The sequence below is a fragment of the Mauremys mutica genome, chromosome 4 (genome assembly GCF_020497125.1).
Source record: "Mauremys mutica isolate MM-2020 ecotype Southern chromosome 4, ASM2049712v1, whole genome shotgun sequence".
Classification (NCBI taxonomy): Eukaryota; Metazoa; Chordata; order Testudines; family Geoemydidae; genus Mauremys; species Mauremys mutica.
This window is the reverse complement of record NC_059075.1, coordinates 122,333,584-122,360,093: the sequence shown is the minus strand read 5'-3', so window position 1 is coordinate 122,360,093 and position 26,510 is coordinate 122,333,584. Positions and strand designations below refer to the sequence as shown.

The window sequence follows — 26,510 nt, the reverse complement described above, 5'->3', positions numbered from 1 at the left end:
CCTGCTCTCTGCGTGTGGCCTACCCAGGCAGCGCCCCATCTCAGCTGAAGGGCAGAGTATGCCAAGTCTGTGGAGGATGGGTTAGGGCATCATTCACAGAGGACAGAATTAAGGCAGGGGTGGTGTTTGTCCCATGAGGCTCCTCCAAAGCTGATTTTTTTGGGGGGGCTACCAGTGACCTTGCACAGACAGTGCATGTGAAGTCACGCTGTGCAGAGGGTGACATTTTGAGCCCTGTATGGCACTGAGCAGGAAGGAGCAACTGATGCCCAGTGGGCAGCATCTTGGTCTCATGGGGGGGGCCCTCGCTGCCTCAGGGCCCCCTACGATTGCATGAGTTGCAAGCATCTAACGCCGCCCCTGAGTTAAGGTAGTTCCTGAGTTAAAGTAGTTCCTTAGTCCTGCAGTGGTTTCAACAGAGGTGGATTTGATGTTCTGGAGGGGTGCAGGGCACTACTCAGCACCTTGCCTCTGTGGTGGTAAAGCTTCTGGGCGGTGACTGCCCTGTGTTTATCGAGGATGCAGTGGCAGGGAAGGGGGCATGATGGGGGTGGGGCGTGGGCAGGTCCAGGCTGGCCTCGTGCCCCTCTTGCACACTCATTTCCTGGGACTCACTCTGCCCTCCTTGCAAACTCGCTCCCAGAGACTCTCACTCTGCCCCTTCTTTGCACACTTCTTCCCTGGGACTCACACTCTGCCCCCCTTGAACACTCACTCCCAGAGACACACTGTCCCCTTCCTTGCACACTCCTTCCCTGGGACTCACACTCTGCCCCCCTTGAACACTCACTCCCAGAGACACACTGTCCCCTTCCTTGCACACTCCTTCCCTGGGACTCACACTCTGCCCCCTTGAACACTCACTCCCAGAGACACACTGTCCCCTTCCTTGCACACTCCTTCCCAGAGACTCACACTCTGCCCCCCTTGAACACTCACTCCCAGATAGTCCCACTCGGCCCCCTTGCACACTCCTTCCTTGGGACTCACGCTCCAGCCCCGCACTTACAGCCCGCGCTCCGTGGCAATAGCCGGCGCGGCCCCCCGGCACCCTCGCTCCCCACTCGCCAGCCGGGCGCTCCGCACTGGGCATGCCCCAGCTGGGTTGCTATATAAAGCCCGCCTGCCTTAATCTCTAGACGTCGCCAGCCGCCTCCTTCCTGCCGCCAGCCAGACGCCACCGATCGGGAGCCGCTGCTGCCCGGGGGTAGGTCAGAGCCTCCGGCCCGGCCCTGGGGAGTCCGAGCACCGCACCCGGGGAGAGGCACCGGCCGGAGCCGCTTTGTCTGGGGGTCGCGGTGCCCCGGCTGCTGGGCTGCGGGCTGAGGGGAGCCGGGAGGGCTGAGGGGGCTGGGGGCAGCGGGGAGGAGCTGGGCTAGGGGCTGCGGTCGCAGGCAGCATCCCGGCACGGAGCTGCCCGGGTCGCCCCCCCAGCCCAGCCTGTTGCGAGACGGGCCAGGTGGCGGGGCGCAGGGCAGGCGCAGTGTCAGGGAGTCGGGGCTCCTGCCCTAGCCGCGTCGGGAGCAGGTGCAGGGCCACGCCGGGGCTGGCGGGAGCAGTGAGCCCGGGGACTTGCGGCCTGGCAGCTTCCCAGGCCCCTCGCTGCATCCCCGGGAGCGTCCCCTCCCGCAACATCGCCACACTGATTCCTGGGGAGAACGTGGCGCGCAGCTGCGCTGGGGCCGATCCCCAGCTGGAGCGGACATTCTGCCAGGCGGGGCCGTTTCTGGGGGGTTCTGCTCTCTCTGTGAGGTCCCTGTGCACCTCCCCTGAGCCGGGTGCATGGTTGACACAGAAATCAGCACGGATTTCAATGGCGCCTTGGTGATTGACACGAGGTGGGGATCGGCCCGTGCCCATAGGGGTCTGTCGCTTCCAGTCACTGTGTTCCTTGCTTGTCTTTCGGTGGCTCTCTATAATAACAGCACTAGAGCTGCACATAGTGCAGATTGCATCTGGCTGAAGATGTCAGGGTAGGACAGAGGCTAGGGACAGGTCCTGGCCCCAATTCTGCCATGAGCTCTGGGCTGGCAGATCTCTTCCCCTGCCTCAGAGCTCTACCCATGAAGAGGAGATTGTGGTTGTGGGATGGGCGTACAAACCATCACCTGGCACCACTCAGCTCCACACACTTGTGCGTTGGCTCTGGGATCGCTGAGTCACCTCCATCTCCACTGGGCTGCTAAATGTAAACACATCTCGGATCCTCAGGGGCAGCCCTGGTGTGAAGAGTGACCCCAACTGACCGGGGAGTGTATTAATGAGGGATTCACTTGTAGAGCCCAGAATGGGGCTGGAAGATGCAGGCAGACAGGCCTTGGGTGGAAAACAAGTCAGTGTAGCCATGCAGCACTTTGTCATTACTCTCCTTGCCTTACCCAGATACTGCAAGCAGGAAGCTGCCACAAAAGGGTCAAAATTGAAAGTGTCGCCTGAGTTAGCAACTCCTGAAATGAGTGGGACATGACATGCCTCTCGGAGTTACTGTCTGCAGATTCAGGCAAACGCTGCTGCATCGGTCACACTGGGGCAGTTCGTAGCTCTCAGAGCTACTGTCTTCGGCTCTGTGCAAACTCAGGCAGTTACTGAGGTGTCATTTCTCCTCAGATCACATTTTAGAGTCTTTCTTCTCACCCACACCAGCTGGAGACTTCTATTTAAATTAATTTTGGGACACTGGGGAACAGTTGAGGTCTGTCATAACCCTCCCCCTGCCCACACTCTGGGCTCCTGGTTAGTTCTCTGTGCTCTCCCATAGAGTGCCCTCCTGTCCCTGAGAAACACTGCCTTAAATTATAATGCCTAAGCATTATCCCCTCTGTTGGAATTTGGGAAATCTTTATAACCCTAAAGGGTGATGGAATCACAGCCATTTCTTTCTAGCCCTTGGCATCAGGGTTTGTGATGATAAAAAAGGAGCTTGTTTTGAAGTCAAGCTTGTGGTTTCCAAAGCTGACTAATGTCTTTAGCCATCCAGTTCCCAGGAAGCTCTCAGAAGTTATGAGGCTTATTCCTGGCTTGACTTTCAACATCTCAAACTCCAGTTCTAAATTGGATGCTCTTTAAAGTTGGTTCCAATTTGATCCCCAATGCAAATCTTCTTTACAGAACAAACATAATGCTTTTCTATGTCAATGTATTATTTGTATGACGGTAGCGCGTATATGCTTCAACCGAGATTGGGCCCCTGTCGTGTCAGGTGCTGCACACGGACATAGAGTCACCGAGGTTGGGGCTCTGTTGTCACACCGGGCACTGCACAGGCACAAAATGAGAGACAACACCTGCCCTGAAGTGCTTACAATTTAAATAAAGGATCATTATCCCTGTGTTGCAGATGGGGAAACAGAGGCATGACCATTCAGGGGCTTGCTCAAGGTCATACAGGGGAGGCAGTGACAGAGCTGGGCATTAAACACAGGTGTCCTGCATCCTTACCCCTTCAGCACAAACCCGTCCTTCCCCGCCAGAATAATGTGTCTTGTTTCCTATAATTAAACTCCAGTTCCACCAGTTATGTGAGATGAATTTGTAATCCCCTGCCCTCCTACGGCCTTGCAACCCAAACACTACAGCACAGGGAAGCAGGGAGGGAAAGGGATTCTAGACAAAGGGGAAAGTGTCATTGTCCCAGCACTGGGTGACCACAGATTGGAGGTGAGGGGGAGGGGAGTCCGCACACTTGCACCCTGGGAGTGATTCCAGGTGGCGTCGGTGACGTGGGAGCGGGTTTGTTTGTTTGTAACATGTGGGACCAGAGTGTCAGCTGCTGCAAGTGGGCACAGACTCAAGTGGAGTGATGCTGATTTTGATGCCAGCTGGGGATCTGGCTCCAATGGTTCCGATGGACTGATGTTGATTGGCATCACACCATCACTGGCTCATGGGGCTCTGCACAGATCAAGGCTGCCCGGGACTCTGATTCCAGAGCGAGAGGCACTTTAACATCCCAGCTGCTGTTGGGCAGAGCCCCATGTGGCTTCATGGGCATGGCAAGCTGTGCCAGGGGTTGGCCAAGTGTCACCAGATTGGGCCTCTGTCCAGCAGGGGAGGGCACAACCTGCCCAGGATGGGGTGTCACTGGCCCCCTGTGGTCCACTTATTGGTGGCACCTGCTCTCGCTTGGCTGGCAGGGGCTTCCTGGTGCTGTGGCACTTGGCATGGGAGTGATCGGAAGTGAGGAAAAGGCACATGGTAGGGCTGAGGGACTGCATAGGCAGAGGGGCTTGTCCTGCCTGCACAGATAGAGCCAGACTGGGAATGCGTAGAGGTGGCTGTGTGCTGGAGGGATCCTCCTGATTCCAGGCCCTCCCTCTTACTCCGATGTTGCTAAGCCAGGTGGGGGTTGGGGCTGGGGCGTGCTATTCCGGCTCAGGGGTTCCCATACTGTCAGAGCAATCCCTGCTCCTAAGGTGCTTTGCCTGAAGCTTCCCCCACAGCCCTGGCCTCTCACAGGCCCCAGGGAGTAAGGATGGGGAAACGTAAGGCCCGGCTAGGGATGCCGTGTCCATCTGGCCAGGAATCCGTCCATCCACATCTTGTCCTTGCTGCACTGACTGGCTCCATGGGCCCCATAGGGGAGAGAGGTAACATCCTGCCTCCCCCTCCCCCCCCACCAATCCTGTCCAGTTCCAGGGAGTGGATGTCTCTGCCCTGGTCCTCTCTGTTCTGCTCTGACCCCCAGTGTCCCCTCAGCCCCTTCCTGGGCAGGGGCTGTCTCTGCCCCGCATTTAATTTCACGTAATCCATTTTTCATCCCTTTCCCCGGTGATTGTTTTCTTGGGCAGGGAGCAAGGGAATGAGACAGATGGAGGGAGGGAGGGGGTGCCCAGTAATGGGATTCCCACCCTCCCCTGGCAGAGCTGCATGTCCCTGTTAATCCCATTGGGGGTGGAAGGGTCACCTCGGGTATGCTTGTGCCCCTGCGGGAAGCTTCGGCCATGACTTCACCCCCTTACACCCTCTGAGGTGTGCTATGAGCATGGCAGGGGTCCCTCACTAGGTGCTGCGGTGCAGCCATCTCTAGGGTAGAGCTGGCAGCTGTGTATAGAGGGAATGCCTTACCCTGTGCTGAGGTGTAGCTGCCTCTGGGGTGGGGCCTGGCACTGATTAACAGCCCACAGTGCCATTGCACACCTGTGCAGAAGAAGCAATGGGGAGAGACCATCTGGGACTGGTTCTGGGGGGGATTGAGGAGGCAGAATGGAATTGCCCAGAACACCTCAACTTGTGTCCAAATGCAGCAAAGAGTCCTGTGGCTCCTTATAGACTAACAGACGTATTGGAGCATGAGCTTTCGTGGGTGAATACCCACTTCGTCGGATGCATAACCCACGAAAGCTCATGCTCCAATACGTCTGTTAGTCTATAAGGTGCCATAGGACTCTTTGCTGCTTTTACAGATCCAGACTTACATGGCTACCCCTCTGATACTTGTGTCCAAATGGGACCTTTGACCCCCAGGGGACAGGGCTGTGGTATATGTCCAAAAGGAAGCATCTCATGGCACACCGCCCCATTCTCTGCAGCAAAGCATCCCCACAGTGTCCCAGCTCCAGCCCAGAGCCCTGGGGGTGGTGCCTGGTGGGTGAAGGGCAGGGACTGTCTGAGAAGAGCCCCACAGTGACCAGTCAGTTGGCCCAGGAGCTACACATGACAGCTGACCTTACCCTCACTGCCAGGGGCAGGAGGGAGTGCGGGGGAGAAGTTTGCCCTGGAATAGCTTTGCTGGGAAGGGCAAGGGAATGGCAGCTGCTGGAGAAAAGATAAGAAAGGAGGGATGGGCTGATGGCCAAGGCTTGGGACTCCTGGGTTCTGTTCCTGGCTCAGGGAAGTGAGGGACGTGCTATAAATTCAGCCTCTCGTTCTCATGGTTCCTCTGCCCTGTCCCAAGGGAAGAGGCCGAAGCACCGGCCCAGCTCTGCTCCCATGAGGAACGATCCTGCCTTGTCAGCTGGGTGTGACACCAGCCTCGGACTCCTGGGTTCTTGGGATCCTGGGGCCTGGGGATACTGGTTCCTCAGCAACATCCCAGGGGCAGGGAGCTCTGAGCCAGTGGGGCTAGGGAGAGGGGCCCTGTAGCCCCTGCTGAGCCAGCACCAGGGGTTTGAGGGGATTAGCTTAATCAGACTCTGTCCTCGGAGTGTCTCAGCTCAGTGGCTAGGAGGAACTGCACAGCGAGCAGCCGGGACATGGGCCCAGACAGGAGGCACTGACACTGACATCACTGACACTCAGAGCAGGGGCAGCTCAGCTAAAACGCCTGGGGGTCACAAAGCTCACCGCTTTGCCAGTGTCCCTTAATTCTGATCCACAGCCCCTGCTATCCCAGCCCTGGGCTCCCCACACAGAGCAATGCTGGTGCCCCTCAATCCTGATCTACAGCCCCTGCTATCCTAGCAGTGGTATTCGGGTATTCAGGAGTGGGCGCAGGAGCCTGACACTGGAACTGCCCCAGCTTTGTGGGTGCAGTGAATGCGGGATGAGGGCTGAGCAGTGCATGCAACTGGTACCCCCTGTGGGTGGAAGATGGGGTGACAGGCTGCTCCCCCTTGCCCATGGAAACCTGCAACTGGTGCCTCTCTCTCTTTTTTTTTTTCTCTTGCAGCTTCTTTGCTGGCAGGATGGTGAGTTTGTCTTGCTCCTCTTCCCCATCCAGCCTCACGTCACCAAAAACCACTTCTGGGCCCTCTAGTCCTGAGTGGGAGCCAGTGTCCTCGGCCCCAGGAGCTTAGCAGAAGGATTTGGAGGCAGGAAGTGTGTGTGGGGGGGGTCCAGCTGGGGAGGAGGGAGGTCTGAAGCAGGCCCTGCTGTACCAGTGCTAGTAAAGGGGAAAATGGTGTCTGATTCCCTCAGACATGGAGAGACTCCTGCAAATTACCATAACAGTGTGGGAGTCTTCTAGCCATACTGCTGTCTGGGCACTGCTGTGGGGAAGTTTGCAGTATCAAGGTCTTGCTGGGCACTGCCAGGTACTGCTGTGGGGAAGACTGCAGCACCAGGAATCCCAGGGCACTGCTGTGGGGAAGCTTACAGCACTGGGGCTCTGGCTGGGCATGCTGTGGGGAAGATCACAGCACTGAAGCCCCAGCTGTGCTGTGCCAGGGCGCTGTTGCACAACAGCTCTGGGGAGGTCTTGCACTGGGTGTGGGTGGAGAAAGAGGGGAGTGGGGTGTCCCAGCAGGAGGCAGAAATCTCTCCCCTTCTCCCTACTTCTCCTCCTGCCTCCCTCCCCCAGCTCACTGACCCAGGCAGATTGATCTGTTTACAGCCTTGTTCCTCAAGCCGCTTAGCTCCAGCCCCATGTGACCCGCCCCCTTTGGGGAGGAAAAAGAGATGCTTTGTTTGAAAACCCACCCCTGCCATGGCCTCTGCTGCCTCCAGGCAGCTGGCACCTGCCTCACCCACCCTGTGGGGATTTACTCCCAGCCAGAGCCATGCTGCTCCTAAGCGCAATCCATGCCCTGGGGCATTAGCACCAGCATTCACACTCCCAGCCCTGCCCCCGGGGGATCCATGCACTGGGGCACCAGCATTCACGCTCCCAGCCCTGCCCCCAGGGGGATCCATGCCCTGGGGTGCCAGCATTCACACGCCCAGCCCCTGCCCAGCAGGATCTATGCCCTGAGGCACCAGAACCAGCATTCACACACCCATCCCCAGGGTGGCACCAGGATTAACACTCCCAGCCCCGCCCCCAGGGGGATCCATGCCCTGGGGCACCAGGATTAACACTCCCAGCCTGGCCTCCAGGGGGATCTGCACCCCAGGGCACTAGTGCCAGGATTCACACTCCCATCCCCATCTCTTTTGCAGCTGGCTCTGGATCAGATCAATGCAGATCAGCCCCTGATCCTGAAGGAGCTGGACTGGGCTGAGCAGGAGCCCCTGCCATCGCTCAGCCCCCCGTGTCCCTCCTGGCGCCAGGACGTGTCTCTGGACTGCAAGTTCTCTCCGGAGGACACCCAGGCACACGCCTGGACCACCTACTACTACGACCTGCTGCAATGCACCCTGCAGCAGGAGGGGCTGCCGGAGACAGTCGACCGCACCAAGGAGCCCAGAACAGGTGCATGCCATCCCACCCAGGGTGCCACCGCTCGCATGCTGGGGCCACAGCACCGCCCTACAGAAACCCCTCCTGTGGCACCAACCCAGGGGGATCTGGGAGCACAGCGCCCTCTAGTGCTGGGCTGAGAGGTGGGGCATGGTCAGGGTAAGGGCGGCAGCATCACAGCACCTCCTAGCACCAGGCTGGGAGATGGGGCACGGCTGGGGTACAAAGGGCAGCCGCATGGCATCCCTTAGCACCAAGGCCTAAAGGGCAGCACAGTGCCATTGTCGGGAATAAGTGGTTAATTTCTCCCCTGTATCTCTTAGGGTTCAGCTCGGGGGATGTAACCATCTGCATCCTGGGATCCCCAACCTCGTACCTGTCTGTGCTGCTAGAGGGCAGCTCCCAGTGCCCAGGTGAGTGCCACATCCTGTATCCCTGCCCATGCGCTGTGAGTTTCCCCCTCCCCCTAAATCAAGGAATGGGTGGGAATTCGGTGCCCCATTTGCCCTGAATACCCAGGCTGACGTGCTCAGTTGGGACCAACCCTGGCACAGCCAGGGGATTGTAATAAAACATAGGATGTTATGGTGTTAAACCCAAAATCATAGAAGAATCATAGAAGTGTAGGACTGGAAGGGACCTCAGTAGATCATCTAGACTAGGTCCCTGCACTCACAGCAAGACTAATAGCTAGACCGTTCCTGACAGGTGTTTGTCTAACCTGCTCTTAAAAACCTCCGGTGATGGAGATTCCACAACCTCCCTAGGCAATTTGTTCCAGTGCTTAACTACCCTGATAGTTAGGAAGTTTTTCCTAAACCACCCTTGCTGCAATTTAAGCCCATTGCTTCTTGTCCTATCCAAGGTTAAGGAGAATGTGGTTTTTTGTTTGTTTGTTTGTTTTTCTTTCACCCTCCTTCTTGTAACAACCTATTATTTACTTGAAAATGTCAGTGTGATGGGTTCCCCCCGTCCGGGGTGCCACCTGATGTACTGGGTACTACTGAGCTTGCCAGACCCACCAGCCTGTGCTCCGTTACTGTCCTGCTGAGCCAGGCCCTGAAGCCTCCACCAGCACACACACACCAGTAGGGACAAAACCAGACACCGAGATCAGCTCTGCATGGGAAAGCTCAGCTAGGGAATTGCCCAGCACTCAAGTACACCCCCCTAATGGAGTGTAAACCCAAAATTGTATCGTGTGCTGCACACACAGAACTATGCAACATAAGTGTAATGCCAACAGAGCCCAGTCATCAGCAGGCAGGATCAACCTGGGACCTCTGGCGCTTAGTGCACAAGCCTCTACCGCATAAACTAACCTGGCTGTTAGCTAAGGCTGTAGAGCAGACTCATTAATTGCTCTCTAAGTGGTCTCAAGTGCCACTACAGAACACCACACCCAGGAGGTGGGTGGGTTACATAAGCTCATTGAAATTTGCCCCCTCCCTCACTGTGGAGGAAGATCTGCACAGCTTCCCCCCACCCCCCAGTTATGAATTCAACAAACTGGTTTAAGAGAAAACAAAAACAAGTTTATTAACTACAAAAGAGAGATTTTAAGTGATTATAAGGGATAGCAAACAGATCAAAGCAGATTACCAAGCAAATAAAACAAACATGCAAACTGAGTTTAAATTATTAAATAAACTGGTTACAAGTAATAATTTCTCACCAAGTATCAGGGGGCTAGTGGTGTTAGTCTGTATCCACAAAAAACAACGTGGAGTCCAGTGTCACCTTAAAGACTAACAGATTTATTTGGGCATAAGCTTTTGTGGGTAAAAGCCCACTCCATGCATCTGAAGAATGTTGTTTTAGGCAGATTGCAGAAATTCTTGAAGGTGAGCTGCTCTTGCTTGCAGCTTAAAACTCCAGGTATTTCTTTCACAGGCCAGACACCTTTCCAGCCTGGGCTCAGTCCTTCTCCCCCACTCAGTCTTTTTTTCTTAGATCTTACCAGCAGTCATCCTGGGTGAGAATTCAGTGAAGAACCACCTTGAATATATTACTCCCCTGCCTTAAATAGGTTTTACATACGACGGGACTCTCACACCCCCAGTGGAAAAATACTGGTATTCTATCATGGAATCCAGTACCAGATGACTTGATCACATGACCCTGCAGTGTCAAAGCAGCCATGAGTCAGAGGTTGTTTGTAGTGACCCCAGGAAGACTTCTCTGTGGGTGATAAACATCTTCTGAGACCTGTTGTTCTTTCTAATGGCTTTTCCTCACAGGGAGCCAGCTAGACTGATTGTATTCTGTCTAGTGGGCATTCCCCAGCTGCAAACACTTTTGTAGTACAGATGTATAGTCAATATTCCTAACTTTAGATACAAAAATGATACTTGCATACAAATAGGATAATCATATGCAGTACATCATAACTTTTCCAATGATCTCTCACATGACCCATCTTACATATAACACATCTTAGTTATGCCATACCCATACCATAACAATATCTCTATGAAGAATATGGGGTGCAGTGTCACAGTCAGAATTCAGCTCAGTTTCTAGCATCACGTCCTGACCACCATCCTCTGATCCTAACTCTGCCCCTTATAAACCTGCCTGCTTAACCCCCAATCTACATTGGGAGCAGAGTCAAGATATAGGGACAGTAGAACAATAACCAAGACATTTATGAATTGACTTTTTGATGTGTTCCTTGAACCTTCCAATTTCCTGACTTTCCAACTTAAAAAAAAAATTTGAACTACGATGTTCTAATAACACCATTTAAATCAACTGGAGCTATTTACCATCCAAATTCCGGCTTAGCAACATTTTTTTAATCTAGGAATTTCCTTATGTGTTGTTTGGTTTATGAAAGGAAACAAAGGCTCTTCATTAGCGCTGTGGGAATAACAAATTTTTCCATTTGCTGGCTGGTCTGGAAAAAAAGTTTGAAACATTCAGTAAACTAAAATATATATATAAAAAAATTTAGTTGGGGCTGAATGAAACATTTAATTTGTTTGAACATTTCTAAGAAAATCAAAGTATGTTTCTGAGCAAAAAGTGATTTAATAAAAAAAATCAAAACATTTTGATTATTTTGGAATTTTGAGCAGGGGAGGGAAGATTTTTGACCAAAACAATTAGGTAAATTTAACACATCTGCAAAATGTTGACCCAAATCAAATTTTTTCAGCCAAAAATGCAGCAGCCGAAACAGTTTGTCCAGTTCTACTCTTAAGTGTTACACATTTTGTTAGGCAGCAGCAGAAATAAGCACCAATGTGTGTGAGGCACTGCACTTAGGATAAATGCCAAAGGAAAAATATATATTACCCTTTATAATTGGGCATATAAACCAGTATGTGTATGTACACACACACGTGGGTAGATTAGGGTGTAAAAATCAGTTCAGAAAAAAGTCATGGATGTACTGTTTGCGAGGTGAGGGGTTCTAGGGAAATATATACAGGAGAGTTATGCAAATGGATGCTCTGTCCCTTAACTGCAATTTGCAAACTATGCAAGCGTCGAGGAGAGTTTATCCCCTCGAGAGGGGAATTCTGACTCCAGCTCCTCTGCCTGCCCCTGTGGAGCTTATAGACTCTGCAGGTCCAGAGAGGCTGCAAAGGGGTAGCACTGAATGCCAGGATCTCTCTATTCAAATGGCACTTCTGAGTCAGCAAGGACCTATTCCACGGGTGCATCCACAACCCTCAGAGATACATGTTAATCTGCCTGAGAAAATAGTCCCACTGGCTGCTCAGGGAAGCTCCTCCTCCCCCCTTGGGTGCCTCACTTCCTGATTCCCCTCCCTCCCCTCAAGCAGGGCCCAGTGATCTGGCTGGTGAGGAGGGTTCCTAGCCCTGGAGGCACTGCAAACAGGGACATGGCTGGATCAGGTCTGCTCCCCATCTGAGTTGGGGCAGCCGCTCTACATGAGACCCAGCCAAGGGCCCTGGAGCAAGTAGCACTTGCCTATAAAGTTGCCTATAAAGTTTGCCTGATACTTTCCATTCTAAGACCCTGTTTTCAGTTGCAAAACTCTTCCATGGTGGGTGTCTGATTCAGGCTGGTTTTTTGGGGGGAAATTTCAGCCCAAATGGTTTAGCCATTTCTAGGGGAGGGGGGGGAACAAGTTGTGAAAAAATAATTCTCTGAAATGCTCTAGTCCCCTACCCCCAGCTTTGGAGCTTGGACTAGAAATTTGGTGGGCTGGGGGGCGGCGGGGGGAGGGGAGGGAGAGACAGGTCGCCCTGGTGTCAGGGACTTGCCTTTTGCTGGCCCTGTGGGAAGGCAACCAAATTTGGCCAAATTATCAGCCTTTGAAAAATCGGAGCGTGCGTGTGCTTGGGAAGGATTTGGGCAGCTAAATCCTCTGTGGACTCCGTCCTCACTTAGCATCCCCATCCCATCCACTCCGCCAGGCTGCACATGTGTCAGCCCCACAGAGTGACTGGGCATGCTCCAGCCTGGGGATGCAGGGGCTGAGCGGGGCTTTCCCAGCCATTGCTGCTCCCAGCTGTGGTGGTGCCAGGCACCAGAACTGAGAGCTGGGGGACTCTCTCTCCTGTGCTCTCAATGACGAACCCTGCCCCCCCCAGTAGCGGGGGAGGAGGAAACTGACTGGAATCAAAGGGAGGAGGAGCAGGGCAAGGGCAGCATAGGGGGAGAGGTGGTCAGGGGAACCAGAGGATGTCTAGGATCAGAGGTTGCTGGTGGGTATATAGGCCAAAGGGTGGGGGGTAATGGATAGGAGCAAAGGGGGGGTGGACATGGGCAGGGGGTGGATAAGGGTAGATGGGGAGTAGTCTGTGTGTGGGGGTGGATAGAGGGAGGTTTAATATGGGAGGTGGGTAGGGAGAGAGGCTGGTGTGTGTGTGGTGGAGACAGATGGGGGAGGGGCTGGTATGTGGGGGGTGGGGGAGGAGCCAGCGTGTATGTGGGGTGGATGGAGAAGGGATGGTGTATGGGGAGGGCTGAGTGGAGGGAGGAGCTGGTGTGTGTGTGGGGTGGATTGGAGCAGGGGGGAATGGGGAAGCAGGAGCAAGCGTAACCCTGGTCTGGCCGCCCCTAGCTCTCTGTGCAGGCTGAAGATTGTTGTTACACCCCTGACCAGCTCTGGCTCTGCCTCTCCTCTCAGCTGTAACCTTGTCCTAGCAAGGTCCCTGGGCTGAAGGACTCCAGCCTGGGCCCAAGTGGAGGGCTGTCAGCAGTTGTTCCACATTCCTGGCACTCGCATGCCTGGTCTCCCTCGCTGGGTGCTGGGAACTGGAGCCAAGCAGCTCAAGTTTCCCTTTGGCCCCGGGATGATTCCTGCCTTTGTTAAAGCTGCTTACCCTTGACAGGAAGCCGGAGCCCGGGGTGGGAGCTCTGTGGGGAAATACAATTAGCAGCTCAGCCTCATCAGTCATTGATAAGGAAGAGCTCCAAGGGCCTTCTTTGCTCGCTGGGGAGAATCCAGCTGCTTGACACATGCTGTCCAGGGGGTCCCTCTCATGGACCTGCAGTGCAGCCACCTTTGGGGTCTGGCAGTTGTTGAGCCACCCCACAGCAGGACAAGAGCCACAGGGGAAGCCTAGAATGCAATGAAGGGAGTTTGACTCCTCCACATGTCAGAGTGCCACAAGTGGTTAAAGATCTTGGTTTGTGTCTCTTATTTAAGGTGGCACCAGGAGCACAGTGCCTCCAGTGGGAATTAGTGCTGAGTACAAGGGGAGAGTGCCCCCCACGCTCTACAGTATAGTGCCCCCTAGTTCTGCACTGGGGCATTGGGGGCATAGACTGCAAAGGCAGAGCGCCCCCTGTTGAGCACCCTGCCCTGCTTCCTGCAGCATAGTGCCCCATAATACTATGCTGGGGGGTGCTGGAGCATTGGGGAAGCAATGAGTGCTTGGGGAGAGCACCCCCTACTGAACTCCCAAGTACAAAACAGGCCGGCACCTTCCTACCTTGTGAGGTGTAGGGAGAGGAGAGGAAAGTCAGTTAATTGCTGTATAAATAGCAGCTCTCTGGCTTTCTGATTGGCTGCTGGTGATGTAATGGTAACAGACTGTCCTCCTCTCTACCCCCTCCTCTTTGCTCTCCCCCCTCCTTCACCATGGACCTCCCCCTTCCATTTCTCTGTATCCCCTTGCCCTTCCCCATCTCTCCACATCTCTTCCCCCACCCCAGGTAACATGCTGCTGTGCCTGTCGCCTAGCTGGCTGGCCAAGGTGCCCTCTGAGCAGCACCCCGGCGAGTCGTCCTTGCTGGTTTCCAAGGCTGTCTCCTTCGAGCTGGGTGGGCGCACATGCCTGGACGAGTTCTCGCCCCCGCGCCGTGTCACCTACTTCATGGGCTCCTTTGGGCCATGCAAGGAGCACGGGCAGTCAGCGGGGGAGCTGGCACGTGACCTGGATTGCCCCACGGGGGGCTCGGGGGAGCTGGCCCGCCTGCTGGAGGACAAACTGCTGACACGCCAGCTGCTGGACCAGCGGGCCCAGGTGGGGGTGCCGCCCACGCTGGCCTTCACCTTCAAGCGGCTGCGCCCACTGCGGGACGTCACCACTGAGCGCTCCGTCCGCATGGTGGAGCTCAGCGGCAAGGAGGGCCAGGAGAACCTCATCCAGGAGGAGATCGAGGCCTTCCTGCAGGGTAGCGCCATGGAGCCCTACAGCCAGGTGAGCCTGCCGGGAATTGGGGGGGGGGAGGGAGACGGGGACAGGGCTCTGCAGCCAGGTAAGTCTGCTGGGTTGGGAGGGGGCTGCAGTCAGGTGAGCCTTCTGGGGGCGAGGGAAGGGGGCAGGGCCCTACATCCAGATGAGTCTGTTGGGGGTGGAGCATACAGCCAGGAGTTGGGGGAACCCCTGCAGTCAGGTGAGCCTGTTGGGAGGCAGGACCCACAGCCAGAAGGGGAGGTCTATGGGGGGCCCTTCAGCTGAGGAAGGGGGCACTGTAAGAGGGTGAGATCCATGGGGAAGGGCGAGAGGGAAGCCCTATGGGTAGGGATGGGGGGGGGGCCTAGAGCTGGGGGCACTGGCTGTGCCTGGTTGGCCCCACTGAGCAGTGTGCTGTCGCCCCCTGCAGGTGGTGGTGAAGCCATCGGGCTGGCGCTGGAGTGGGGCCCATGCTGTGACCTTCCATGCCAAGGTGGAGCAGGCTGCCATGCTCCAAGCTGTGCTGGCACTGCTGGAGACCCTGGAGGAGGAGGAGAGCGCCCTGCTGGAGGCCTTCATCCCCACTGCCCGCCTCACCCAGCCCGAATCCCCCAACAGCACCTCCCCAAGTAAGGGACCCCCCTGGCCAGAGAGGCTCTCACCTCATCACCTGTCCCTGCTGCCGTTATGATGCACTGAGCCCACCTCCAATCCCCACCCTGGCCCAGCCTTTGGAGATGGCGCCATGGGGCAAGATCTGGGAAAAAGCAGAATGCAGTTGGGTTAGCTTGGGACATGAGGAGGGAAGGGGCATGTGCCATATTGGGAATCCCACAATCCCCTGGGGTGGCTGTCACTGCCATATTGCCCCGGGGCAGGGGGAACCACTGTCATATTGGAATCCCAGAATCCCTTTGGGCAGTGGGGGACAGCTGCCATACATTCAGTGGGTGGTGGCCCTACCGGAATCCCAGAATCCCTCAGGACGGAGGGCACCACTCTGTGCAGCTGATTTGCATGAATCCCGATGCCATTTCTTTCTCTGCCCCCCTTGCTGCTTCTTTCCATCTCCTTCCACCCCCCTCCATTCCTCTGCCGTTCATTTTTCTCTTCTGTCCCCTCCATACCTTCCCTTTGTTTTCTCCACCCCATCTCTTTTTTTCTCCCCTCTCTCCATCCCCACATTTCTTTCTCCATCTCTCTCTCTCTCTCTCTCTCTGTCTGTCCTCCATTTCCCTATCTATCTGTCTTTCTCTCCCCCTCTCCCTCTTTCCTTTCCTACCCCTCTGACCCTCCTCACCTCACCCCTCCCAGGCAGCACATCTCCGAGGCCTGACCTGGCGATCCGGATCTGCACTGTCGTCTGCAGATCCTGGGGTGACCAGCCTCTGCTGAGCCAGGTAATGGGGCAGCCGTGAATACGTGCCCCTCACCCCGCCCTGCCAATGCAGCTGGCTGGGTCCCATGCCCCCACTTAGCCTCAGAATAGGGCAATGGTTGATACGGTGAGAAGCTGGTGATCACTCCTGCCCTGACAGAGACAAATACAGCAGCATCCCTGGGTGTAAGCAAATGTAGTATGGGGCCTTTCCCCTCTAGGGGGTGCCAGCTCTGATCCAGGCCAAAGAGGGTGGGACTGGCTAGGGCGAGGAATGGGATATGATATTTTTCACCTCTAGGGGGCACCATCTCCAATCTGGTCCAAGGGTGGGGGGAATGCCTGGCTCAGAGGGCAGGGAATGGGGCATGGGGCCTTTCTTCTTTAGGGGGTGCTGGCTCTGATCTGGCCCAGGTGGGCAACTGGCTGGCTCAGGGCAATGGGTAAAGTTATATGGAACCTTTCATGACTAACTTGGTCCAAAAAACAATGTATTGAATATGATGGGCAAAAATCTCAAAATGAAAAACCTTATCATCACTGTCACTTGTGACCTTTGAATCCAGGCCAGGTGGGGGTCAAAGGTCATAAGCTCACCTTTATCCTCCTGTCTGCAGAGTGTGCCGCTGGCTTTGGGCTGGGTTTATTTTGTCTCATGTTCCCCCTCCACCCACTCTTGCACATGGTACATTCCATTTTCTGAGCGGGAGGAAAGAGCCTCAGCCAATCAGGGCTCTTGGAACAGTGAGGCAAGCAAAGGATCTGGTTGGTTAGCACCAAACTTGTTCACTGGATGACCTCACAGTCACCTCCTACTGCGTGTGGTGGCAGGGGGGAGGTGCGGGGTTTTCATGGCATCGGGTTTTGTCGTCCCCCCCCCCCCCCAGGTGGTGTGCGGCGTGGGACGGGCTGATAAGCCCCTGAAGCACCAGGCCATGGTGCCCCAGAGCCTGGAGAGCGGCCTGCGGCAGCAGGGGATGACAGATGAGGCCCAGCTTGCGGCCATCCGTGCCCAGGTCAAGCACAAGGCCGAGGCCGCCATGACGGCCTTCCTGGAGATGGAGGCGGGGCTGTCGGTGGAGCAGCGGGGCGGGCGATGGGCCCAGACGGATGTGATTGGTGAGCTGCCTTCTCAATCGTTGCCATTAACTATTTAGGGGGAGTCACAGATTCACAGGGACTCGATCATTATTCATCCGGCCAGGGAGGATCCAGAGCAGGGGCTCCCTCCCAGTGCACCCCACAATGGGCGGTGTAGGGCGAAGCTGGCTGTGTTGCCTCAGCCCCAGCAGAGACCCTCCCCCTCGCAGGCCAAAGTTGCCCTCAACTGCCCCAGCACGAAGAGCCTGGCTGGGGTAGGGACCGGGCCCTAGTTCTTTGGCCCATGGTCTGTTAAAGGGTCAAGGCGTTGCTGCCCTTGGCAGGACCAGGGGAGGATGGCACCTTCATGGGCAGGGATTCACTGACCAGTTGGGACCTTCAGAAAGGCCTGTAGCCACACGTGCATGTCCAGAGCAATGGCCCATCTAGCCTGGTTTCCTGTCTCTGACAATACCCACGCACCTTGCCATGAAGCAGCCAGAGAAGGAGCCTCCCAGGGCAGTGGTTCTCAACTAGGGGGCTGTGAGCAGATTTCAAGGGGTTCGCCAAGCACGACCAGCATTAGACTTGTTAGGGCCCAGGGCAGAAAGCTGAAGTCCTGCTGCATGGGACTGCAGCCTGGGGCACCAAGCCCCACCACCCTGGGCTGAAGCCAAAGCTTAGCTTTACAGTGCCCTCTGTGGTGTGGGGCCCCAGGCAATTGCCCTGCTTGCTACCCCCTAACGCCAGCCCTGGCTTTTATATACAGAAAAACAATTGTTGTGGCACAGCTGGGCTGTGGAGTTTTTATAGCATTGGGAGGGGGGGCTCAGAAAGAAAAAGGTTGAGAACCCCTGTCCTAGGGGGTGTTCTGGAATAACCCACCCCTGTGAAACTTTCTAAGGAGTTAGACTTTAAAATTTTCCTTTTAACATAACTCTGGATGGTCTCCTCAGCCAGGTAAATGTCCAGGCCTCTTTCTAAAAATCCTGCTAAGCTTTTGGATACACTGAGACCTTGTGGCAATGAGTCCCACAGGGCAATTGAGAATGAGTATTTCCTTGGATCAGTTATGAATTTGCCACCTTTCAGGTTCATCGATCTGTCCCTGTATAACGAGAGAGGGGGAAAGGAGAGGTTCCCTGACCTGTCTTCTCTACCCCCTTTATTTTCATAGAGTTTAAGGCCAGAAGACACCCTACCCAGGGCTGTGGGTAAATTTTTAAATCAAGATTGGATGTTTCTCTGAAAGATCCACTCTCATTCTAACAGGAATTAGCTCAGGGAAGCTCTGTGGCCTGTGCTGTACCGGAGGTCAGACTAGATGATCACAGGGATCCCTTTTGACCTTGGAATCTATGAATTTGCTTGATCCAGCACCTCCTGCAATTCCTGTGGGGGTCTGGTCAGGGTCTCTGAATTCGTGTTAGGGTCTCTGAATTCGTGTTGTGCTCTCCAGTTCGGCCTGACTGCTATTGCACACCCATCCTGGCTGTTTCCTTGACTTGGCTGTTCCCCATTGCAGGCGTGGATTTCCTCCTGACCTCGTCGGAGCAGGTGCTGCAGCTGATGGCTCTGGAGATGAATTCTCAGCTGTGCCTGGAGACCTGCGCACTGTTCGAGTCCATGGGTCAGGCGGTGGGGATGCCGGCAGGCAAGTCCTCGCGTCCTCTGGTGGAGACGATGTTGCGGCGTACACAGTGTCACCTCATGGAGGGCAAGCACGTGTTGGTGATCGGGGCCGGAGGAGTCAGCAAAAAGTTCGTCTGGGAGGCGGCCAGGGCCTACGGGCTAAAAGTAAGATGCGGAAACCGGGCCCCACGCTGCCCAGCGCAGCCCCCGCCCTCCGCCATGGAGCGGGGCCGAGGGAGATGGCTCTCCATAGCCCTGGGTCCGACCCAACATGGCATGGCTTGCATCAGGGAAGACAGAGCCAACGGAGGAGGGTGGGGATGTACCCTCCACACCCCAACTGCAGGATGGAGTCCTCTCTGCCCCTCCCCTACATCCTAGCCAGCCCCCAGCATCCCAGCCATGGGAGTGCTCCTCACTGCCTCCCCTGCATCCCAGCCAGCCCCCTCTGACATCCCAGCCATGGGGTGACTCCCCCGAGTCTTCCCCACATCCCAGCCACAAAGGAGCCCCCCCCTGCATCCCAGCTGGAGAGAAACCGCACCTCAGCCTCTGCCATGGAGCTGCTGCAGCACAGCCCAGGTCACAAGTGGATGGGAAAGTGCTTCTCCGAGGGTGAGCCGGGGATTATCGTCCTGTCTGTCCTGACCCTTGTCAGGGTGCGTGCTGGAGGTCCGGCACTGGGGTAATGTGGGGACTGATTGGGGGCAGGATCTCTGGAGTGCTGAGCTTTCCATGCCCATTGTGTGCAGCATCAAGTCCTGGGAGCTGAGCAGGCCCTGGAAGGGACATAAGCCAGTGTTAACCATGATTACTTTTGTGCAGGTGGCTACTTCAGCTCTATCGCCTAGGGCTACAGCTCAGACCTCTCTTTACTGAGGGGGTGGTAATGCATCAAGGGGCACATCAGGGAGCCCCCTTAACTCTGACCCCTGGCTGTCCACCCACCATCAGATCCATTGCCAGTCTGGCCCACAGCCCCAGGTCACTGGCCCACCGGTGTCTCATCTCCCCCCCAGGAACCTCTCTGTTTTAAATCACTGGGACGATTCATATAGCCTGCAGCTCTCACTCTCCCTTCCCTTCACCGTGCCCTCTCGTGCCTCTGCTTTGAGGCCGTCCGGGCACGTGGGGAGGTGGGCCTGAATGTCAGCCGGGGAAGGAATACTAGGGATGGGATGGGAGTGGTGTGGGGCAGGGGAGATGAGTGCTTGACCCCAGACAGAGGAGAACCAGGTCCCAGCCCCACACTGAACTGAGGCAAATACCGTCTGTGATGGTTGCTGCATTCTGTGTAACGGAATGGTCTGATCCCAGCCCAGTGTCACACCACTGTGCAAGTAGGAGCAAGTAGTCTGGCCCATCTCCAGCCCCAGCGGAGGGGAGGGGGGAAAAGTGGGCAATTCTGCCCACAGCCCTGGAATGACAGGACGTTCCTGGAAAATTGATCAGCAGTGGAATAATTAATAGTGCTGCTGTCTTTGGGCTCCAGAGTGGACACTTCATGGGAGGGAAGTTACATTTTCCACACCATGATCATTAGGCTCTGGAGTTAACATCCCCCTCCTCAGCCTTGACATTGTTAGCTCCTGGAGTTAAAGATCTCATGAGGCCAGCTCATGGCTCTCTCAGGAACACCCCCCCCCCCATGCCCCACACACAAATCCCAAGCAAATTGACTCTGCTCAGAGATGTGAGTAAAGGAATCCCATGGCACAGCCCCGTATCCCTGCCACTAATGCTGAGTGCAGTTTCCTAGGCTATGGGCACTCCTGTGTACTTCCCCAGCTCTACTTTCTTGACAGCAGCTCCAGGTTGGTTCCAGGCTGGGATTTGGTCCTCTGTGCCCAGGGTGGCAACCAGCCTAGGCAGGTTGGGGTGCCCTTCTGTGTCAGTGCTGGCCCCGCCCCTCTGGCGGCTGGTCCCGTCCCAAAGCCCCTGCACAGAACTGGAAGCAACCACAGTGGGCTTGTTCGTGAAAAGCGTTGAATGTGCAGATGCACTCGCCCCCCCAACCTGGACGGAACGTCCCATCTCCTCTTGCGTTGGGGCCCAGGAATGCCCCATGGGGTTGGGCACATGAGGCCTATGAACACCATCTCCTCCCCCGCATCCCACGGGGCCTGGGCACAAGTGGACCATTCCCAGTCCCACCCCTCCTGGGCACAAGTGGATCATTCCATCCTCTCCATGACACAAGTGGGCCATTCCATATCCTCCCACCCATCCTGGGTGTGAGTGGACCATTCCACCTTCTCCCCCGGCCCACTGAATGGGGCCTGGGCAGGAGTGGACCGTTCCATTTCCTCCCCTCTACCATATGGAACCTGGGTGTGAGTAGACCATTTCTTCCCACCACCACCCAATGGGGCCTGGATGTGAATGGACCGTTCTGTTTCTCCTCCCCACTTCATGGGGCCATGTAGGGCCGGTGCAACCTAGGCGGTTGCCTAGGGCGCTAGGATTTGGGGGGCGGCATTTTCTTCGGCCGCGACTGCGGCGGCCGGATCTTCGGCCGCCCCGGTCGCCGCCGGCATTTAGGTGGCGGGAGCTGGGGCAGGGGAGCGCGGGGAGGGCTGCCTGCAGCAAGTAAGGGGGGGGTGGCATGCAGGGGAACTCCCCGCCCCAGCTCACCCCTGCTCCGCCGCCTCCCCGGGCATGCCGTGGCTACTTCACTTCTCCCGCCTCCCAGGCTTGCGGCGCCTACGCTTATGGGCGCCGCAAGCCTGGGAGGTGGGAGAAGTGAAGCAGCCACGTCGTGCTTGGGGTTGAGGCGGAGCAGGGGTGAGCTGGAGCGGAGGAGGCGCCTCAGGACGGAGGGTGGGGAGCTGCCGCAGGGGGGGCACCTCAGGGCGGAGGGGGGGAGCTGCTGCGGGGGGGGCACCTTAGGGTGGGGGCTCAGGGACGGGGGAGGGTGCAAGGTAGAAGTTTTGCCTAGGGCGCGAAACATCCTTGCACCGGCCCTGGGGCCTCCCTCGATGCACATGAACTATTCCATCTCCCTTCTTAGAAATGCTTGGACCTTTCCTCCATCTCCTGCCCCCTATGGGCTCTGGATGCACATGGAACATTCCATCTTCTTCCCACACCCCTCAGGCATGGGCACCCATGGGCCCATCCCATTTCCCTTCTTAAAAATGCTTGGACCTTTCCTCCATCTCCTGCCCCCAGTGGGGTCTGGATGCACGTGGACCATTCCATCTCCCCCACACCGGGTTTCTGGATATGAATAGAACACCCTATTTGCATCCCACCGTGGGGTATGGATCCATCCCCAAGGACAGTCTCATTTTTGTGGTGCCTGGGGGAGGGGGCAGGGAGCCTGTCCTGCCCCAGTCCTTAGTGACCCCTGTTTGGTCTCTCTCCCATTTCTCTGCATCTCTCCCCCCGCCCTCCTTCTCTGTGTGCCCCCCCCCACACCTGCTCCAGATTCACCTGGTGGAGTCGGACCCCAACCACTTTGCCTCGCAGCTGGTGCAGACCTTCATCCACTATGACACCACGGAGCACAAGCGGGACGAGGAGCATGCCCAGCGGCTGGTTGCGCTGGTGCGGGAGCGGGGCCTGCACCTGGATGGCTGCCTCTCCTACTGGGACGACTGCATGGTGCTGACAGCCCTGGTGTGTGAGCAGCTGGGCCTGCGCTGCAGCCCGGTGGCCGCCATGCGGGTGGCCAAGCAGAAGAGCCGCACCCACCAACACCTGCTGCGCCGGCGCAAGGAAGCCCCGCTTGGCTGGGCCTCAGAGGCGCTCTATGCCGTTCCCTGCTGCCACCTGGAGAGCCACGCTGACGTGGAGCGGGCTGCCCGCCATCTCTCCTTCCCCGGCGTCATGAAGCTAGAGTACGGGGCGGGCGCCGTGGGGGTCAAGCTGGTGGAGGACGTGCAGCAGTGCCACCTGCACTTCGAGAAGATCTCACGGGACTTGCGGGAGGATACGGATCACCCAGGCATCGGGCTGGGCTGGGGCAACGCCATGCTGCTGATGGAGTATGTCTCCGGTACTGAGCACGACGTGGACATTGTGATCTATGATGGGCGCATGCTGGCCGCCTTCGTCTCCGACAACGGGCCCACCCGCGTGCCCCACTTCACTGAGACGGCGGCCAGCATGCCCACCTGCCTGGCGCCTGACCGCGAGGCCCAGCTGGTGCGTGCCGCCTACCAGTGCTGCTTGGGCTGCGGCCTGACCAACGGCGTCTTCAACGTGGAGCTCAAGTTGACGGCATCTGGGCCCAAGCTCATCGAGATCAACCCCCGCATGGGCGGCTTCTACCTGCGCGACTGGATCCAGGAGATCTACGGAGTGGATATCATGCTCGCCTCGGTCATGGTGGCCTGTGGGGTGCCCCCGCTGCTGCCCGCCCATACCCAGCCGCGCACCCACCTGGTGGGTGTCATGTGCGTGGTGTCACAGCACCTGAAGGCCCTCAAGTCCACAGCCAGTGTGGAGACATTGCAGGCCCTGCATGAGCGTGGCATCATCCGCCTCAACCTGCTGGAGGATGAGCTTGTTGCCCGTGAATACGAAGAGCCCTACTGCAACGTGGCCTGTGCCAGCCCCAGCCGCCGCGAGGCCTGCCTCAAGTTGCTGGGTGTCTGCCAGGTGCTGGGTATCGACTCGCCCCACTATCCTGTCACCCACTTCCTCTCTCACTTCAAATAGCACCCAGGGAGCCCCCGGGGAGGGGGCCACCACTGCCTCTGTCCTGTTCCCCCCCCATTCTCCCTAGGGCCTGCTGGGCTCAGAGCCGGTCCTGGAGGAGCCCCCTGGCCTCCCCCTCCCTGGTGTGTCCCCACCAGCCGGGGCACCGGTGCTTGCATTACGTGGCTCCTCTGTATCCCAGTGTTGTGTGTGTGTTTTTTTTTTTTACCCACAGCTGCCCCTTTTCCCCCCCAGGAGGGGGCCCCTGGTGTCATCTCTGGTAAGAGCCACGCCCACCTATGTGTGTGTGACATGGGATTGCACCAGTATGGCATCTGTTCTGCTCCCTCTGGGGCTCCTCCAGCTCCCCCCTGCCCCAGCTGCCCTGTCCTGATCCTCTAGTTTCCCTCCCTCAGCTGACCTGTCCCATCCCTGGAGGGGTCCCCCACCCCCTCTGCAGACTCCTCCCTGCCCTCTTCTTCCCTAATGAGATCCTCCAGTTGACTCCCGCAACCAAGGCCACCAGCTCCGGGAAGGGCTGTATGTCACGGACCCCAGTCTCCTGGGCACGAGCTCAGTTCTGGAGTGTCTGTTCAGCCATGGGGGGAGGGGAAGGACTGAGGGTCTGGAGCCTCCAGGAGTGGAGACTTAAGGCTACAAGGCCCTCCAGTAACTAACAACTGTAAGCATGTTCCCTGCTCCCCCCTCATGCTCCTCAGTCACCCTACCTTAGCAAATCACTGTATGCTACCTCCTCACCGTGCTTGTCAGCAACCCTACGATAACAAACCACTGTACACCCCACCCCCCCTTGCCAGCAACCCTACAATAACAAGCCCCTGTAAACAACCCCTCTGGTACTCAACCCTACTGATAGCAAACCACCATATGCAACCTGCCCACGAGCTCATCAGCAACCCACCAGCTAACAACAAACCACCGCATGCAACCCCTCCCATGCTTGTCAGCAACCCTACAATAACAAACAATTGTGGGCCAAGTCCTAGCACGGACCCTGCGATAACACATACCCTATGCAAACTCCTCATTAGGAAACCTACAAACCCACTGAACCTGAGACACTGAACTCACCCCCTTGAGCCTGCAGCCCCAGCACGGGAAGAGCCTGCATTGATAATGGAACCCTAGCCATGCTAACAAGCAATAACAGGGCTCCAGAGCAGCCCTATGCTAACTAACTAGCAGGCCTGGCCCCCGGGAAGGACAAAGACCTTACACTAACAAAGCAGGCCCAACCCCCCAGCAGTTTTGAGGGCTGTGGATATACAGCCCCAGTGCTTCTGAGTGACCCTACAATAACAAACCAGCGTGTGGCGCCCCAGTGCCTCTGAGTGACCCTACAATAACAAACCAGCATGTGGCGCCCCAGTGCCCCTATAATAACAAACCAGAGCGTGGAGCCCCCGTGCCCCTATGATAACAAACCAGCATGTGGAGCCCCAGTGCCTCTGAGTGACCCTACAATAACAAACCAGCATGTGGAGCCCCAGTGCCCCTACAATAACAAACCAGCATTTGGAGTCCCAGTGCCCCTACAATAACAGACCCGAGCATTGAGCCCCCGTGCCTCTGAGTGACCCTACAATAATAGACCAGCGTGTGGAGCCCCAGTGCCTCTAAGTGACCCTATAATAACCAGTGTGCATTGCCCTTAGCATCCATAAGTGACCCTGTCATAAGTGACCCAGTGCCCTGAGAGACCCTACAATAATAACAAACGAGTGCACATAGTCTTAGTATCCCCGAGTGACCCTACAATAACAAACCAGTGCATAGCAGCCCGAGTGACCCTTCAATAACTGCCCTGGCATCCCTGAGTCTCCCTACAATAATATCAAACCAGAAAGCACAGCTCCTAGCATCCTTAAATTATCCTATAGAAGCAAACCAGCGTGCAGCGCCATGAGAGACCCTACAATATTAACATACCAGCATGCATAGCCCTAGTGTCCATGAGTGACTCTCCAATAACAAACCAGTGCATGGCACCTAGAGAGACTTCTGTAATAACAAACCAGCCTGTGCAGCTCCCGTGACCCTACAATAACAAACTAGCAAAAGCAGAAGGAAGCAAGACTCAGGTCTAAAGGAAGCTTAGTCAGGTTCTCTTCCTCTTTAAGAGCCCATGGATTCCTGCTGCTTCCTCCCTGACTGGTGTTATTGCTGTCACAGCAAGAGATTGTGAGATCATTGGGAATGATGACATCATTGGTGAGGGGAGGAGCATCTGGAAATTGTGATGTCTTAAAGGGGCAGAGGGCCTGAACCAGGGCAGAGGGAGGTGGGTGGGAGATGGGAAGTGACATCACCATGGTGCTTGTAGCCATGGCATACCATGCCAAGGTACCCAAGGACGGGGGCATTAGCAAGCCCGTCCCCCTGTCAGCATGGGCTGGAGTTCCTCGTGACACTCCCCACCTATGTGTCCTTCTGCCGCCTCTGTAACCGGCAGCAGATGGACAAAGTAGTCCCTCCCCAATAAAATGCCATGTGCAAATATGTGGGTCCTTGAGGCATTATTGGCACCCTGAGCTGCAGCAGGGTTGGAAGAAGATCCAGCAGCCAAGGAAGAACAGGATGTGGAGGGAGCCAGTGGCCTGCAGAGAAATGAGGAGGCACCGCCAGCTACCTCCCTTTGCCTCTCCTGTCTGCAGGGTCCATCCAAGCAACTCCTCCTGCACCATGGGAGCCACAGCACCATTCCCCTGGGGCTACCTGGGCCCCAGCTCCCTCCATCCTTCCCCTCCTGGGTCTCAACTGGAGGCGCCACAGCAGAGAAGATGATGGTGGTGGTGGCCAGCCTTCTCCAGGCCCGTTCTGCCAAGGGGTCACTTTCCTGTCTTCTCTGTGACCCTGTCTTTTCCAGCAGCTGCTGTGGTTGGACAGAGCCCATAGTGCCCGTCCACCTCCTGGGCTTCCCCTCCCGGCTCAGCAAACTTCTTGGAGCCCACTCCAGAATGGAGGGCAGGGCAGCCTGGGGTGCCCCAGTTGGCCCCAGCTCCATTCTGAACAATGGTCAAGTCACCTTGTGCCTTGGGATCCCTCACCAGGCTCCTTCCCTGCCCCCAGACTTGCCTAGTGCCTCTTCGGAGGCCAA

General features: G+C 56.5%; 1 protein-coding gene across 1 annotated transcript; it reads left to right on the top strand.

The window, feature by feature from the left end:
- Nucleotides 1-980: 980 nt before the first annotated feature.
- Nucleotides 981-26,501, top strand: CARNS1 (carnosine synthase 1). Its single transcript, XM_045014710.1, has 10 exons — nt 981-1,207; nt 6,608-6,626; nt 7,816-8,068; nt 8,380-8,469; nt 14,195-14,682; nt 15,089-15,287; nt 15,973-16,058; nt 16,924-17,155; nt 18,642-18,913; nt 22,178-26,501. Exons 2-10 carry the CDS (start codon nt 6,624-6,626, stop codon nt 23,411-23,413), a joined length of 2,859 nt encoding a protein of 952 aa, XP_044870645.1. The 5' UTR covers nt 981-1,207; nt 6,608-6,623; the 3' UTR covers nt 23,414-26,501.
- Nucleotides 26,502-26,510: the final 9 nt, after the last annotated feature.

Excerpts from the sequence above, each read along its gene's own strand:
- CARNS1 (XM_045014710.1), top strand. Across the intron at positions 8,069-8,379 it reads CACCAAGGAGCCCAGAACAG|GGTTCAGCTCGGGGGATGTA; the intron begins GTGCATGCCATC and ends TGTATCTCTTAG. Across the intron at positions 15,288-15,972 it reads CCCCAACAGCACCTCCCCAA|GCAGCACATCTCCGAGGCCT; the intron begins GTAAGGGACCCC and ends CACCCCTCCCAG.